General features: G+C 43.0%; 1 protein-coding gene across 4 annotated transcripts in view; it reads right to left on the reverse strand.

The window, feature by feature from the left end:
* Positions 1–2,102: 2,102 nt before the first annotated feature.
* Positions 2,103–18,010, reverse strand: part of LOC106608480 (circularly permutated Ras protein 1) — a 40,159-nt gene continuing 24,251 nt past the window's right edge. For 3 of the 4 annotated variants that reach the window (XM_014206409.3, XM_082977335.1, XM_014206412.1), the window contains 6 exons: positions 17,702–17,808; positions 17,462–17,571; positions 17,236–17,347; positions 16,990–17,130; positions 12,326–12,422; positions 2,103–2,439 (listed from right to left, as the gene is read on the reverse strand). In XM_014206409.3, the coding sequence (XP_014061884.3) occupies positions 2,341–2,439; positions 12,326–12,422; positions 16,990–17,130; positions 17,236–17,347; positions 17,462–17,571; positions 17,702–17,808 (666 nt within the window). In that variant the 3' untranslated portion in view covers positions 2,103–2,340. The remainder of the gene's footprint in view (positions 2,440–12,325; positions 12,423–16,989; positions 17,131–17,235; positions 17,348–17,461; positions 17,572–17,701; positions 17,809–18,010) is intronic. The other variant, XM_082977336.1, reaches the window with a different exon arrangement.

Raw genomic sequence — 18,010 nt, forward strand, 5'->3', positions numbered from 1 at the left:
CTGACCTCAACCCGATTTGAGATGCTGTGACCTGACCTCGAGAGCAGTTCACATCAGACATCCCAAGAATATTGCTGAACTGAAACAGTTTTGTAAAGAGGAACGGTTCAAAATTCCTCCTGTGCAGGTCTGATCCGCAACTACAGAAAACGTTCGGTTGAGGTTCTTGCAGCCAAAGGTGGGTCAACCCGTTATTAGGGTTCATATACTTTTCCCACACTACACTGTTTACACGGTAGTGTTCAATAAAGACATGTAAATGTATAATTTTCTGTGTGTTATTAGTTTAAGCAGACTGTATGTTGTGACCTAGATGAAGATCAAATCACATTTTATGACCAATTTATGCAGAAATCCAGGTAACTCCGAAGGGTTCACATACTTTTTATTGCCTATGTAAATGCAAGGTGTCATCTCAGATAGTCCGTGTAGCCATTTTGTTAACTATTTAGCTTATGGCTTGGGGATAGAAGCTGCTAGGAATCCTGTTGGTGTCAGACTTGATGCACCGGTACCGCTTACCATGCGGAAGCAGAGAGAACAGTCTATGGTACTGCTTACCGTGCCAAAAGTATGTGGACATGCCTTCAAATGATTGGATTCAGCTATTTCAGCCACACCTATTGCTGACAGGTGTGTATAAAATCGAGCACACAGCCAAACAAAAACATTGGCAGTAGAATGGGCCGTACTGAAGAGCTCAGTGACTTTCGAAGTGTCACCCTCATAGGATGCCACCTTTCCAAGGAGTCAGTTCATCAAATTTCTGCCCTGCTAGAGCTGCCCCCGGTCAACTGTAAGTACTGTTATTGTGAAGTGGAAACGTCTAAGGGCAACAACAGCTCCGCCACGAAGCGCGTAAAAATAATCTGTACTTGGTTACAACACTCACAAACTGCCTTTGGAAGCGACGTCAGCACAAAAACTGTTTGTCGGGAGCTTCATGAGAGGGGTTTCCATGACTGAACAGCCGCACACAAGCCTAAGATCACCATGCGCAATGCCAAGCGTTGGCTGGAGTGCTGTAAAGCTTGCCACCGTTGGACTGGAGCAGTGGAAACACGTTCTCTGGAGTGATGAACCACGCTTCACCATCTGGCAGTCCGACGGACCAATCTGGGTTTGTTGGATGCCAGGAGAGCGCTACCTGCCCCAATGCATAGTGCCAACTGTAAAGTTTGGTGGAGGAGGAATAATGGTCTGGGGCTGTTTTTCATGGTTCGTGCTAGGCCCCTTAGTTACATTGAAGGGAAATCTTAATGCTACAGCAGACAATGACATTCTAAACGATTCTGTCCTTCCAACTTTGTGGCAAGAATTTGGGAAAGGCCCTTTCCTGTTTCAGCATGACAATGCACCCGTGCACAAAGCAAGGTCCATACAGAAATGGTTTGTGGAGATCAGTGTGGAAGAACTTGACTGGCCTGCACAGAGCCCTGACCTCAACCCCATCGAACACCTTTGGTACGAATTGGAACACTGACTGCGATCCAGGCCTAATTGCCCAACATCACTGCCCGACCTCACTAATGCTCTTTGTGGTTGAGTCCCCGCAGCAATGTTCCAACATCTAGTGGAAAGCCTTCCCAGAAGAGTGGAGGCTGTTATATCAGCAAAGGGAGGGGGGCACCAACTCCATATTAATGCCGATGGTTTTGGAATGAGATGTTGGACGAGCAGTTGGCCATGTAGTGTATCTATACAATAAGTATGTATAGGTGGTGGGTCAATGGCTTGATTTCCCCAGGGCCAGGTACTCTCACGCCTTTGATTTCAATTAGGTGTCTGAGTGCTAGAGCAAACATAAAATGTTTCACCCCTTTGTGTCTCCAGCGGCACGATTGAGAACCCATTGCTGTAGATAAGGGGAGTTCGTCTGATGTGTTTTGTGTCTGTGTACAGACGTCTGCCTAAAAAGTCCTTACTTACACTGGATCATGGAGAGAGAGAGAGAGATATATATGTGTGCATCAGGTTTATTCTTCAGTTACCAGTTGACCAGACGGAGAGTGTATGTGTGTGAGGTGGTCAGATAAAGAGAAACCAGCAGGTTTAAGCCATCTGGGAAAAGGACTACCATGGATAACAAAATCAAAACACCATCATCTTAATATATTTTTATGTACAGTACCAAACATTCATACGACACATATTTATATAATATTTAGGTAGTACATTAGGAGTTATTTGAGTGTCCAGTCTTGGACAGTCTCTAACATGGCTACCAGTTTGGCCTGTTGATGCTACAACTGGCTCTGCCACCTGTGACTGCTATGGACTGGCTCCTCTCAGAGCCACCATGTCTGTCTGTTTCCTTCTTCTCTGGCCCACACTGCTGGCTCACAGAGCCACCATGTCTGTCTGTTTCCTTCTTCTCTGGCCCACACTGCTGGCTCTCTTCATCTGGTACACCACCTTAGCTGCCTCATCAGAGAGGGCCTGGGAGCAAACACAGGGAGCGGGGTCAGGTGAGTGTGTGTGGACTAGACATAAGTTTACGGGAGTAGACTCAGAGCCCTGTAGGTCCTTGGTCTTGCTCTCGCCTTGGAGAAAGAGAGAGAGGGCAAGACAGAAAGAGCGATATGGGGGGAGAGAGAGAAAGATATTGGGGAACAGAAAGATATTACACAATACATTTAGCACAGTGACACACTGAGGATATCCTGATGTGTGTAATAGGAGGTATTTCTATCCTGGGGCAAATGTCTCTCTTTCTTTCATTCTCTCTTTCTTTGTCAATGTCTTGAAAACTATCCTTTTGCCTCAGGAAGTTTGATAATTCTGTGAAAGAGCAAGAGAGAGAGAGAGTGATAGAGAGACAGAGTTTGATTGAGTGATTTGATTGGTTGGTTGATCGATTGATTGTTTGATCGATTAAAGGTCTAATGCAGCCGTTTTTATCTCAATATAATTTCTGGGTACTGTGATTGTTTTAAAATTAAAATATAAACAAAAATAGCTTCTTAGCAAAAAGCAATTTCTCAACTAAGAATTTTGCTAGGACCGTCTGGAAGTGGAATACTGAAAACTAGTTGTTATTGGCAGAGCACTTTGGAACTCTCTTTCTTATTGGTCTATTAAAGTGGAACTGACAGTATTTTAGCAACATTAAATCTGATTAAAATCTGTTAATTTACACCCCCAGGAAAAATATGACACAAAAAGCAAAATAATCTAACTGGAGAGCACTTAGATATGGTCATTTTCACGTTTTCTGAAATACTTAGAATGTTTGGGGATTACATATACTAAGACATATGTGAAAATTCTATAGCAATATAGAGTGGGAAAGCGATTCTATACCAATATAGAGTGGTAAAGCGATTCTATACCAATATAGAGTGGGAAAGCGATTCTATACCAATATAGAGTGGGAAAGCGATTCCATACCAATATAGCGTGGGAAAGCTATTCTATAGCAATATAGAGTGGGAAAGCGACTCTATACCAATATAGACTGGGAAAGCGATTCTATGCCAATATAGAGTGGGAAAGCTTCCATGCCAATATAGAGTGGGAAAGCTATTCTATAGCAATATAGAGTGGGAAAGCGATTCCATACCAATATAGCGTGGGAAAGCTATTCTATAGCAATATAGAGTGGGAAAGCTATTCTATAGCAATATAGAGTGGGAAAGCGATTCTATAGTAATATTGACTGGGAAAGCGTCCATGCATTTGGACAATTAATTGATACTACAGTAAATAAAACCTAATAAAAACATATGTCTCGTCCAGGACTGGAGTCTACGCAGACCGGTGCGCCATAGCCAATCAGAGCTACAGTAGGCCTTTATGCAAATAATGCCATTTGCCACATAGGCCTACCATCATTCACTATGAACTGGACTGTGTGTTTACAGGCAGTAGGTCCTGCCATCATTCACTATGAACTGGACTGTGTGTTTACAGGCAGTAGGGCCTGTCATCATTCACTTTGAACTGGACTGTGTGTTTACAGGCAGTAGGGCCTGTCATCATTCACTTTGAACTGGACTGTGTGTTTACAGGCAGTAGGGCCTGTCATCATTCACTTTGAACTGGACTGTGTGTTTTCAGGCAGTAGGGCCTGTCATCATTCACTTTGAACTGGACTGTGTGTTTACAGGCAGTAGGGCCTGTCATCATTCACTTTGAACTGGACTGTGTGTTTACAGGCAGTAGGGCCTGTCATCATTCACTATGAACTGGACTGTGTGTTTACAGGCAGTAGGGCATGCCATCATTCACTATGAACTGGACGGTGTGTTTACAGGAAGTAGCAACAGCATGATTTTAGATCATTAGAACACATTCGCTAAAAGCCACAAAATACACCTGAATGGATTTCTGCAAATAAGTAAATACCACGGGAGTCTTCTTACATTTAAAAACTTTACAGTCCTGTTGATCAAACAACCATGAAAAGGTAGTCTCTCTCTCCCTCAGTTACACACATCAACAAGATCAACTACTAATGCTAGCCATAGCAAGACGAGCTAAAATCTAATGAAGGAACATTAGATAAAACCTCTCAAACTTTTTCAGTTAGTTGGCCGTCAAAATTGCACTGATAAACGATGGGGAATTGTAGCCTACTCGTCCTTCTGCAGCTTGCCTGCCAATGCTTGCCTTGGGGTGCTTGTCCCAACCAAGCACCCCAAGCTAACTGGCTAAAGTTGGCTAACTACTTCCAGACACAAATGAGAGAACACATCACTCTGACCATTTTACTCGCCCTACCAGAGCTGGTTAGGATGTTTACATTTTATCCAGAGCGTTCGTGACTAACTATTACTTTTTTTTGTCTACGTTTACTGACACCGTTTACTATCTAGCGGGTTGGTAAATGCATCAGTTATTCTGCACTCTGGCACACTCAGACGAGAGTGCTCTGAAATTGGAGTAGATAGCCAGAGTGAATTTGCTAAAGCAAGAGATATGCTAACTAAATAACAGTTGTTCAAGTTCTTGCATCTTTAGCTGTGTAAAGCCACTGAGAAATGATATGAGGGGGGAAAAGTCACTCACATCTTCCAATGGCATGACATGGCATCCTGCTAGCAACTAGCTAGCTAGCTATCTAGTTAACGTTGGGCTCCGTGTTTTTAGCCTCCTACACAAATAGATACGCTAGCCTATTAGCCACGTTATGATTGACTTGTGACCATTGCCCTTGCTTGTTTGATTGTATTGACATTCCCGGCCTTAGTTACATTTGTCCGTTTTTTGCCCAGAATACTGAGTCATTGAAACTGAAACAGTGCATTCCGAATGGAGGCAGCAAACAATGTACCAGGGCAGCTGTGACTTACAACCTGATAGCAATATGTTTTGGACGACCAAGAAAATGTATTGGTGAATTATATTAAATCATGCATTGAACTCTATCCATCTATTCTGCCAACAATGCCGTAGTGTACGTCATGGAATGTTGAGTCAAATAGAACCAATTTTGTAAAAAGTTGGTTTTGTAGCATAAACTGGGAATGTGATATTTTTGACTGATATTATGATTGTCTGTTTCATATCTATAAAGTAGTTAAAACGCTGTCAGTTCCACAAGGATCATATCTTCTTCAATTTCTTTTTGATACTGTCGCAAAGCTAACTAAAAAGCAGCCTTCGCAAATGGAGGATGGCTTTCACTTCAGCAGTAATAAATTTATGAACTTCTTTGAGGAAAAGATCATGATCATTAGAAAGCAAATTACGGACTCCTCTTTAAATCTGGGTATTCCTCCAAAGCTCCATTGTTCTGAGTCTACACAACTCTGCCAGGACCTAGGATCAAGGGAGATACTAAAGTGTTTTAGTACGATATCTCTTGACACAATGATGAAAATAATCATGGCCTCCAAACCCTCAAGCTGCATACTGGACCCTATTCCAACTAAACTACTGAAAGAGCTGCTTCCTGTGCTTGGCCCTCCTATGTTGAACATAATAAACGGCTCTCTATCCACCGGATGTGTACCAAGCTCACTAAAAGTGGCAGTAATAAAGCCTCTCTTGAAAAAGCCGAATCTTGACCCAGAAATTATAAAAAACTATCGGCCTATATCGAATCTTCCATTCCTCTCAAACATTTTAGAAAAAGCTGTTGCACAGCAACTCACTGCCTTCCTGAAGACAAACAATGTATACGAAACGCTTCAGTCTGGTTTTAGACCCCATCATAGCACTGAGACTGCACTTGTGAAGGTGGTAAATGACCTTTTAATGACGTCAGACCGAGGCTCTGCATCTGTCCTCGTGCTCCTAGTTCTTAGTGCCGCTTTTGATACCATCGATCACCACATTCTTTTGGAGAGATTGGAAACCCAAATTGGTCTACATGGACAAGTTCTGGCCTGGTTTAAATCTTATCTGTCGGAAAGATATCAGTTTGTCTCTGTGAATGGTTTGTCCTCTGACAAATCAATTGTAAATTTCGGTGTTCCTCAAGGTTCCGTTTTAGGACCACTATTGTTTTCACTATATATTTTACCTCTTGGGGATGTCATTCGAAAACATAATGTTAAATTTCACTGCTATGCGGACGACACACAGCTGTACATTTCAATGAAACATGGTGAAGCCCCAAAATTGCCCTCGCTAGAAGCCTGTGTTTCAGACATAAAGAAGTGGATGGCTGCAAACTTTCCACTTTTAAACTCGGACAAAACAGAGATGCTTGTTCTAGGTCCCAAGAAACAAAGAGATCTTCTGTTGAATCTGACAATTAATCTGGATGGTTGTACAGTCGTCTCAAATAAAACTGTGAAGGACCTCGGTGTTACTCTTGACCCTGATCTCTCTTTTGAAGAACATATCAAGACTGTTTCAAGGACAGCTTTTTTCCATCTACGTAACATTGCAAAAATCAGAAACTTTCTGTCCAAAAATTACGCAGAAAAATGAATCCATGCTTTTGTTACTTCTAGGCTGGACTACTGCAATGCTCTACTTTCCGGCTACCCGGATAAAGCACTAAACAAACTTCAGTTAGTGCTAAATGCGGCTGCTAGAATCCTGACTAGAACCAAAAAATTTGATCATATTACTCCAGTGCTAGCCTCCCTACACTGGCTTCCTGTTAACCTGTTGGGGATAGGGGGCAGTATTTGCATGGCTGGATAAAAAACGTACCCGATTTAATCTGGTTACTACTCCTGCCCAGTAACTAGAATATGCATATAATTATTGGCTTTGGATAGAAAACACCCTAAAGTTTCTAAAACTGTTTGAATGGTGTCTGTGAGTATAACAGAACTCCTATGGCAGGCCAAAACCTGAGAAGATTTCAAGCAGGAAGTGGCCTGTCTGAGAAGTAGAGTTTCATCTTGGCTCTTTTTATTGAAGACTCAGGATCTGTGCAATAACGTGACACTTCCTACGTTGTCCATAGGGTCTCAGAGCCCGGGAAAACGTTGAACGATATCGAGGCAGGCTCTGGCTGAAACACTTTATCGCTTTTGGCAAGTGGCCACTCAGAGTATTATGGGCTTAGGCGCGTGCCCGCTTCGACCGAATGGTTTCTTTTCCTTTGTCTGTTTATCTAAACGCAGATTCCCGGTCGGAATATTGTCGCTTTTTTATGAGAAAAATGGCATAAAAATTGATTTTAAACAGCGGTTGACATGCTTCGAAGTACGGTAATGGAATATTTAGAATTCTTTTGTCACGAATTGCGCCATGCTCGTCACCCTTATTTAGCCTTTAGGATAGTGTCTAGAACGCACGAACAAAACGCCGCTGTTTGGATATAACGATGGATTATTTTGGACCAAACCAACATTTGTTATTGAAGTAGAAGTCCTGGGAGTGCATTCTGACGAAGACAACAAAGGTAAGAACATTTTTCTTATAGTAAATCTGACTTTGATGAGTGCTAAACCTGCTGGGTGTCTAAATAGCTAGCCCTGTGATGCCGGGCTATCTACTGAGAATATTGCAAAATGTGCTTTCACCGAAAAGCTATTTTAAAATCGGACATATCGAGTGCATAGAGGAGTTCTGTATCTATAATTCTTAAAATAATTGTTATGCTTTTTGTGAACGTTTATCGTGAGTAATTTAGTAAATTCACCGGCAGTGTTCGGTGGGAATGCTAGTCACATGCTAGTCACATGCTAATGTAAAAAGCTGGTTTTTGATATAAATATGAACTTGATTGAACAAAACATGCATGTATTGTATAACATAATGTCCTAGGGTTGTCATCTGATGAAGATCATCAAAGGTTAGTGCTACATTTAGCTGTGGTTTGGGTTTATGTGACATTATATGCTAGCTTGAAAAATGGGTGTCTGATTATTTCTGGCTCGGTACTCTGCTGACATAATCTAATGTTTTGCTTTCGTTGTAAAGCCTTTTTGACATCGGACAGTGTGGTTAGATTAACGAGAGTCTTATCTTTAAAATTGTGTAAAATAGTCATATTTTTGTAAAATTGAAGTAATAGCATATCTAAGGATTTGAATAACGCACCACAGGATTCAACTGGCTGTTGAGTAGGTGGGACGCCCACCTAGCCCAGAGAGGTTAAGGCAAGGGCTGATTTCAAGGTTTTACTGCTAACCTACAAAGCATTACATGGGCTTGCTCCTACCTATCTTTCCGATTTGGTCCTGCCGTACATACCTACACGTACGCTACGGTCACAAGACGCAGGCCTCCTAATTGTCCCTAGAATTTCTAAGCAAACGGCTGGAGGTAGGGCTTTCTCCTATAGAGCTCAATTTTTATGGAATGGTCTGCCTACCAATGTGAGAGACGCAGACTCAGTCTCAACCTTTAAGTCTTTACTGAAGACTTATCTCTTCAGTAGGTCCTATGATTAAGTATAGTCTCGCCCAGGAGTGTGAAGGTGAACGGAAAGGCTGGAGCAACGAACCGCCCTTGCTGTCTCTGCCTTGCCGGTTCCCCTCTTTCCACTGGGATTCTCTGCCTCTAACCCTTTTACAGGGGCTAAGTCACTGGCTTACTGGTGTTCTTCCATGCCGTCCATGGGAGGGGTGCGTCACTTGAGTGGGTTGAGTCACTGACGTGGTCTTCCTGTCTGGGTTGGCGCCCCCCCTTGGGTTGTGCCATGGCGGAGATCATTGTGGGCTATACTCGGCCTTGTCTTAGGACGGTAAGTTGGTGGTTGGAGACATCCCTCTAGTGGTGTAGGGGCTGTGCTTTGGCAAAGTGGGTGGGGTTATATCCTGCCTGTTTGGCCCTGTCCGGGGGTATCATCGGATGGGGCCACAGTGTCTTCTGATCCCTCCTGTCTCAGCCTCCAGTATTTATGCTGCAGTAGTTTATGTGTCGGGGGGCTAGGGTCAGTCTGTTACATCTGGAGTATTTCTCTTGTCTTATCCGGTGTCCTGTGTGAATTTAAATATGCTCTCTCTAATTCTCTCTTTCTGTCTTTCTCTCGGAGGACCTGAGGCCTAGGACCATGCCTCAGGACTACCTGGTATGATGACTCCTTGCTGTCCCCAGTCCACCTGGCCGTGCTGCTGCTCCAGTTTCAACTGTTCTGCCTGCGGCTATGAAACCCTGACCTGTTCACCGGACGTGCTTGTTGCACCCTCGACAACTACTATGATTATTATTATTTGACCATGCTGGTCATTTATGAACATTTTAACATCTTGACCATGTTCTGTTATAATATCCACCCTGCACAGCCAGAAGAGGACTGGCCACCCCTCATAGCCTGGTTCCTCTCTAGGTTTCTTCCTAGGTTTTTGGCCTTTCTAGGGAGTTTTTCCTAGCCACCGTGCTTCTTTCACATGCATTGCTTGCTGTTTGGGGTTTTAGGCTGGGTTTCTGTACAGCACTTTGAGATATCAGCTGATGTACGAAGGGCTATATAAATAAATTTGATTTGATTTATCACCTCCACCTTACCTGACACCCTAGACCCACTTGTATACCGCCCCAGTAGATCCACAGACGATGCAACTGTCATCGCACTGCACACTGCCCTATCCCATCTGGACAAGAGGAATACCTATGTAAGAAAGCTGTTCATTGACTATAGCTCAGCCTTCAACATCATTGTACCTTCCAAGCTCATCATTAAGCTCGGGGCCCTACGTCTGAACTCCACCCTGTACAACTGGGTCCTGGACTTCCTGACGGACCGCCCCCAGGTGGTGAAGGTAGGAAACAACATCTCCACTACGCTGATCCTCAACACAGGGGCCCCACAAGAGTGCGTGCTCAGCCCCCTCCTGTACTCCCTGTTCACCCATGATTGCATGACCACGCTCAACTCCAACACAATCATCAAGTTTGCAGACGACACAACAGTAGTAGGCCTGATTACCAACAATGACGAGACAGCCTACAGGGAGGAGGTGAGGGCCCTGGCAGAGTGGTGCCAGGAAAATAACCTCTCCCTCAACATCAACAAAATGAAGGAGCTGATCGTGGACTTCAAGAAACAGCAGAGGGTGCATGCCTCTACCCACATCGACGGGACCGTAGTGGAGTAGGTGAAAAGCTTCAAGTTCCTCGGAGTACACATCACTGACAATCTGAAATCGTCCACCCAGACAGACAGTGTGGTGAAGAAGGCGCAACAGTGCCTCTTCAACCTCAGGAGGCTGAAAAATGTTGTCTTGGCCCCTAAGACCATCACAAACTTTTACAGATGCACAATTGAAAGTATTCTGTCGGCTGTATCACCGCTTGGTACGGCGACTGCACCACCCTCAACTGCAGGGCTCTCCAGAGGGTGGCACGGTCTGCCCAACGCATCACCGGGGGCAAACTGCCTGCCCTCCAGGACCCATCTACAGCACCTGATGTCACAGGAAGGCCAAAAAGATCATCAAGGACATCAACCACCCGAGCCACTACCTGTTCATCCCCACTATCATCCAGAAGGTGAGGTCAGTACAGGTGCATCAAAGCTGGGACCGAGGGACTGAAAAACAGCTTCTTCAAGGCCATCAGACTGTTAACCTCTATGGGCTAGGTGGGACGCAAGCGTCCCACTCGTGGTGCACTCCATCAACAGCAGGTGCATTTCAAGAGCGGCAAATTTGAATCCAAATAAATGTCAAAATTAAAAATTTTCAAACATACAACTATTTTACACCCTTTGAAAGATAAACATCTCCTTAATCTAACCACGTTTTACGATTTCAAAAAGGTTTTACGGCGAAAGCATAAATTTAGAGTATGTTAGGACAGTACATTTACAAGAGTTGTGTGTAATGTTTTGTCAATTCAAAGACAGGGTCACCAAAACCATAAAACCAGCTAAAATGATGCACTAACCTTTTACAATCTCCATCAGATGACACTCCTAGGACATTATGTTAGACAATGCATGCATTTTTAGTTCTATCAAGTTCATATTTATATCCAAAAACAGCGTTTTACTATGGCATTGATGTTGAGGAAATCGTTTCCCTCCAATAACCGGCAGTCAAGTCAGCACCACAAATTAAATAATTAAAATTCGAAAACATTGGTAAAATATTATATTGTCATTTAAAGAATTATAGATTTACATCTCTTGAACGCAATCAACTTGCCAGATTTAAAAATAACCTTACTGGGAAATCACACTTTGCAATAATCTGAGCACTGCGCCCAGAAAAATATGCGTTGCGATACAGACTAGACGTCATGTTGGGGAGATCTAAAATCGAAAATACTATGTAAATAATCCATTACCTTTGATTCTCTTCATCAGATGTCACTTCCAGGTATCACAGGTCCATAACGAATGTAGTTTTGTTCAAAAAAGCTCATCATTTATGTCCAAAAATCTCCATCTTGTTAGCACATGATCTAAGCCAGCCGGACTTCTCGTCATGAACGAGGGGAAAAAATATATTTACGTTCGTTCAAACATGTCAAACGTGTCAGGTATCCACTTCCTGTCAGAAAATGTCTCAGGGTTTTGCCTGCCAAATGAGTTCTGTTATACTCACAGACACCATTCAAAAAGTTTTAGAAACTTTAGAGTGTTTTCTATCCATATATAATAAGTATATGCATATTCTAGTTACTGGGTAGGATTAGTAACCAGATTAAATCGGGTACATTTTTTTATCCAGCCGTGCAAATACTGCCCCCTAGCCCTAACAGGTTTTAAATAGCCATCACTAGCTGGGTACCACCCAGTTACTCAACCCTGCACCTTAGAGGCTGCTGCCCCATATACAAAAATATAGGACCTTTAGACAGACAGACAGACAGACAGACAGACAGACAGACAGACAGACAGACAGACAGACAGACAGACAGACAGACAGACAGACAGACAGACAGACAGACAGACAGACAGACAGACAGACAGACAGACAGACAGACAGACAGACAGACAGACAGACAGACAGACAGATAGACAGACCAACTGGGAGTCTGTGGTGAGGTCATCACAGATGGTTGTCATGGTATTGATCCAGTTTCCATAGATACTCTCCTCCTTTGGGTTGGACCTCTGCTCACTGGAGACAAGAGGTTATAGGGTTAACACACACACACACACACACACACACACACACACACACACACACACACACACACACACACACACACACACACACACACACACACACACACATACATACATACATACATACATACATACAGTTGAAGTCCGAAGTTTACATACACTTAGGTTGGAGTCATTAAAACTCGTTTTTCAACCACTCCACACATAAAATTGTTTACAGGCAGATTATTTCACTTATAATTCACTGTATCACAATTCCAGTGGGTCAGAAGTTTACATACACTAAGTTGACTGTGCCTTTAAACAGCTTGGAAAATTCAAGAAAATGTCATGGCTTTAGAAGCTTCTGATAGGCTAATTGACATCATTTGAGTCAGTTAGAGGTGTACCTGTGGATGTATTTCAAGGCCTACCTTCAAACTCGGTGCATCTTTGCATGAAATCATGGGAAACTCAAAAGAAATCAGCCAAGACCTCAGGAAAAACAAATTGTAGACCTCCACAAGTCTGGTTCATCCTTGGTAGCAATTTCCAAACGCCTGATGGTACAACGTTCATCTGTACAAACAATACTACGCAAGTATAAACACCATTGGACCACGCAGCCGTAATACCGCTCAGGAAGGAGACGCGTACCGTCTCCTAGAGATGAACATACTTTGGTGCGAAAAGTGCGAATCAATCCCAGAACAAAAGCAAAGGACCTTGTGAAGATGCTGGAGGAAACAGGTACAAAAGTATCTCTATCAACAGTAAAACGAGTCCTATATCGACATAGCCTGAAAGGCTGCTCAGCAAGAAAGAAGCCACTGCTCCAAAACCGACTACCGACTATAGATTGCATCATGAGGTAGGAAAATTGTGCGGATATATTGAAGCAACATCTCAAGACATAAGTCAGGAAGTTTAAGCTTGGTTGCAAACGGGTCTTTCAAACGGACAATGACCCCAAGCATACTTCCAAAGTTGTGGCAAAATGGCTTAACCTGTTAGGGCTAGGGGGCAGTATTTGCACGGCTGGATAAAAAAAATGTACCCGATTTAATCTGGTTACTAATCCTACCCAGTAACTAGAATATGCATATACTTATTATATATGGATAGAAAACACTCTAAAGTTTCTAAAACTGTTTGAATGGTGTCTGTGAGTATAACAGAACTCATTTGGCAGGCAAAACCCTGAGACATTTTCTGACAGGAAGTGGATACCTGATGTGTTGTATTACCTTTAAACCTATCCCATTGAAAAACACAGGGGCTGAGGAATATTTTGGCACTTCCTATTGCTTCCACTAGATGTCACCAGCCTTTACAAAGTGTTTTGAGTCTTCTGGAGGGAGATCTGACCGAACAAGAGCCATGGAACGATGATGGCCCATTAGACACCTGGCGCGCGAGTTCATGTTGGGTACCCTCGTTCCAATACGTTATAAAAGAGTATGCATTCGTCCACCTTGAATATTATTCATGTTCTGGTTAAAAAAGGCCCCAATGATTTATGCTATACAACGTTTGACATGTTTGAACGAACGTAAATATATTTTTTCCCCTCGTTCATGACGAGAAGTCCGGCTGGCTTAGATCATGTGCTAACAAGACGGAGATTTTTGGACATAAATGATGAGCTTTTTTGAACAAAACTACATTCGTTATGGACCTGTGATACCTGGAAGTGACATCTGATGAAGAGAATCAAAGGTAATGGATTATTTACATAGTATTTTCGATTTTAGATCTCCCCAACATGACGTCTAGTCTGTATCGCAACGCGTATTTTTCTGGGCGCAGTGCTCAGATTATTGCAAAGTGTGATTTCCCAGTAAGGTTATTTTTAAATCTGGCAAGTTGATAGCGTTCAAGAGATGTAAATCTATAATTCTTTAAATGACAATATAATATTTTACCAATGTTTTCTAATTTTAATTATTTAATTTGTGGTGTTGACTTGACTGCCGGTTATTGGAGGGAAACGATTTCCTCAACATCAATGCCATAGTAAAACGCTGTTTTTGGATATAAATATGAACTTGATAGAACTAAAAATGCATGCATTGTCTAACATAATGTCCTAGGAGTGTCATCTGATGGAGATTGTAAAAGGTTAGTGCATCATTTTAGCTGGTTTTATGGTTTTGGTGACCCTGTCTTTGAATTGACAAAACATTACACACAACTCTTGTAAATGTACTGTCCTAACATACTCTAAATTTATGCTTTCGCCGTAAAACCTTTTTGAAATCGTAAAACGTGGTTAGATTAAGGAGATGTTTATCTTTCAAAGGGTGTAAAATAGTTGTATGTTTGAAAAATTTGAATTTTGACATTTATTTGGATTCAAATTTGCCGCTCTTGAAATGCACCTGCTGTTGATGGAGTGCACCACGGGGGGGACGCTAGCGTCCCACCTAGCCCATAGAGGTTAAGGACAACCAAGTGAAGGTATTGGAGTGGTCATCACAAAGCCCTGACCTGAAACCTATAGAACATTTGTTGGCAGAACTGAAAAAGCGTGTGCGAGCAAGGAGGCCTACAAACCTGACTTAGTTACACGAGCTCTGTCAGGAGGAATGGGCCAAAATTCACCCAACTTATTGTGGTAAGCTTGTGGAAGGCTACCTCAAATGTTTGACCCAAGTTAAACAATTTAAAGGCAATGCTACCAAATGCTAATTGAGTGTACAGTCGTGGCCAAAAGTTTTGAGAATGACACAAATATTAATTTTCACAAAGTCTGCTGCTTCAGTTTGTATGATGGCAATTTGCATATACTCCAGAATGTTTTGAAGAGTGATCAGATGAATTGCAAAGTCCCTCTTTGCCATGCAAATGAACTGAATCCCAATAAAACATTTCCACTGCATTTCAGCCCTGCCACAAAAGGACCAGCTGACAACATGTCAGTGATTCTCTCATTAACACAGGTGTGAGTGTTGACGAGGACAAGGCTGGAGATCACTCTGTCATGCTGATTGAGTTCGAATAACAGACTGAAAGCTTCAAAAGGACGGTGGTGCTTGGAATCATTGTTCTTCCTCTGTCAATCATGGTTACCTGCAAGGAAACACGTGCCATCATTTTTTTTCCACAAAAAGGGCTTCACATGCAAGGATATTGCTGCCAGTAAGATTGCACCTAAATCAACCATTTATCGGATCATCAAGAACTTCAAGGATAGTGGTTCAACTGTTGTGAAGAAGGCTTCAGGGCGCCCAAGAAAGTCCAGCAAGCGCCAGGACTGTCTCCTAAAGTTGATTCAGCTGCGGGATCGGGGCACCACCAGTACAGAGCTTGCTCAGGAATGGCAGCAGGCAGGTGTGAGTGCATCTGCATGCACAGTGAGGCAAAGACTTTTGGAGGATGGCCTGGTGTCAAGAAGGGCAGCAAAGAAGCCACTTCTCTCCAGGAAAAACATCAGGGACAGACTGATATTCTGCAAAAGGTACAGGGATTGGCCTGCTGAGGACTGGGGTAAAGTAATTTTCCTTGATGAATCCTCTTTCAGATTGTTTGGAGCATCCGGGTAAAAGCTTGTCTGGAGAAGACAAGGTGAGTGCTACCATCAGTCCTGTGTCATGCCAACAGTAAAGCATCCGGAGACCATTCATGTGTGGGGTTGCTTCTCAGCCAAGGGAGTGGGCTCACTCACAAATTTGCCTAAGAACACAGCCATGAATAAAGAATGGTACCAACACATCCTCCGAGAGGAACTTCTCCCAACCATCCAGGAACAGTTTGGTGATGAACAATGCCTTTTCCAGCATGATGGAGCACCTTGCCATAAGGCAAAAGTGATAACTAAGTGGCTCGGGGAACAAAACATGGATATTTTGTGTCCATGGCCAGGAAACTCCCCAGACCTTAATCCCATTGAGAATTTGTGGTCAGTCCTCAAGAGGCGGTTGGACAAACAAAAACGCACAAATTCTGACAAACTCCAAGCATTGATTATGCAAGAATGGGCTGCCATCAGTCAGGATGTGGCCCAGAAGTTAATTGACAGCATGCCAGGGCAGATTGCAGAGGTCTTGAAAAAGAAGGGTCAACACTGCAAATATTGACTCTTTGCATCAACTTCATGTAATTGTCAATAAAAGCCTTTGACGTTCATGAAATACATGTAATTATACTTCAGTATTCCATAGTAACATCTGAAAAAAATATCTAAAGACACTGAAGCAGCAAACTTTGTGAAAATTAATATTTGTGTCATTCTCAAAACATTTGGCCACGACTGTATGTAAACTTCTGACCCAGTGGGAATGTGATGAAAGAAATAAAAGCTGAAAGAAATCTCTACTATTATTCTGCCATTTCACATTCTTAAAATGAAGTGGTGATCCTAACTGACCTAAAACAGGGAATTTTTACTCGGATTAAATGTCAGGAATTGTGAAAAACTGAGTTTAAATGTATTTGGTTAAGTTGTATGTAAACTTCCGACTTCAACTGTACATTCATACACCATACATACATACATACATACATACATACATACATACATACATACATACATACATACATACATACATACATACATACATACATACATACACCCCTACCTGATGTCTTTGAGCAGGTCTTGCTGTGCTCTGAGTTGTCTCTGTGCTTCATGGACTCTTCCCTTCATAGTTAACCTGGCACACAGCTGGGCACAGTGGACTCCTAACACTGACATGTTCAGACTGCCTGCCCACACCCAGCTAGACAGAGAGAGAGTGACGGGGACAGGAGGAGAGAGAGAGAAGCAGGGGGCATTTAGTGTGTGTATGTGTGCGTGCTTGCGTGTGTTAGTCTGTGTGTGTTACCTGCTGGTTGTAACCCGTCTCTGTTCAGTGATGATGCGTGTTACTTTCTGTTGATCTCTGGTGGTGAAGGACAGCTGTAGCTGGAACGGTAGTCGGTCTCTACGCATGAAACCTGTACAACAGACACAAACACGCACGCATGCACACACAAAGTGACCTCTTAAGGGATCCTGGGAGAGGGTATGCGTCTTCGTGTGCGAATTTAGGTGTGTGTGTTTTCACTCACTCTCTGTACTATCAGGCTTGCAGGCAAACTGAAAGGTGATCTCCACCCCTTCTGTTACGTTCCCTATATCCCTTACTAGACAGTGGTTACACTCCTCATAGGGAAAATACCTGGGGGAGACAGATGTGAAGGATGACCAATGTTTTCATGGCTGACTTAAGAGCATTGAGTTTGTGAGTGAAATCCACACAAGGTGTGTGTTTGTGTGTGATACTTCACCCTGAAAGAAGTCATACTCACATGCCGTCAGCTGCTAGTAACGTTGCCGTGACGCCCGTCGCTAAGATGTTGTCGGCCAGAGCTGACTGGATCTCTGTTGCTACAGTACCAATGTTTACTATGTTCACCTGTTCAGGTGAAAGAGGAGAGGAGGAGAAGAGAGACAGGAGGAGGAGGAGAAGAGAGACAGGAGGAGGAGGAGAAGAGAGAGACAGGAGGAGGAAGAGAAGAGAGAGACAGGAGGAGGAGGAGAGAGAGACAGGAGGAGGAGGAGAATAGAGAGACAAGAGGAGGAGGGGAGGGGAGAGAACAGGAGGAAGGGGAGGAGGA

Source organism: Salmo salar, chromosome 07, assembly GCF_965601325.2.
Source record: "Salmo salar chromosome 07, fSalSal1, whole genome shotgun sequence".
In the NCBI taxonomy this organism is placed as follows: domain Eukaryota; kingdom Metazoa; phylum Chordata; class Actinopteri; order Salmoniformes; family Salmonidae; genus Salmo; species Salmo salar.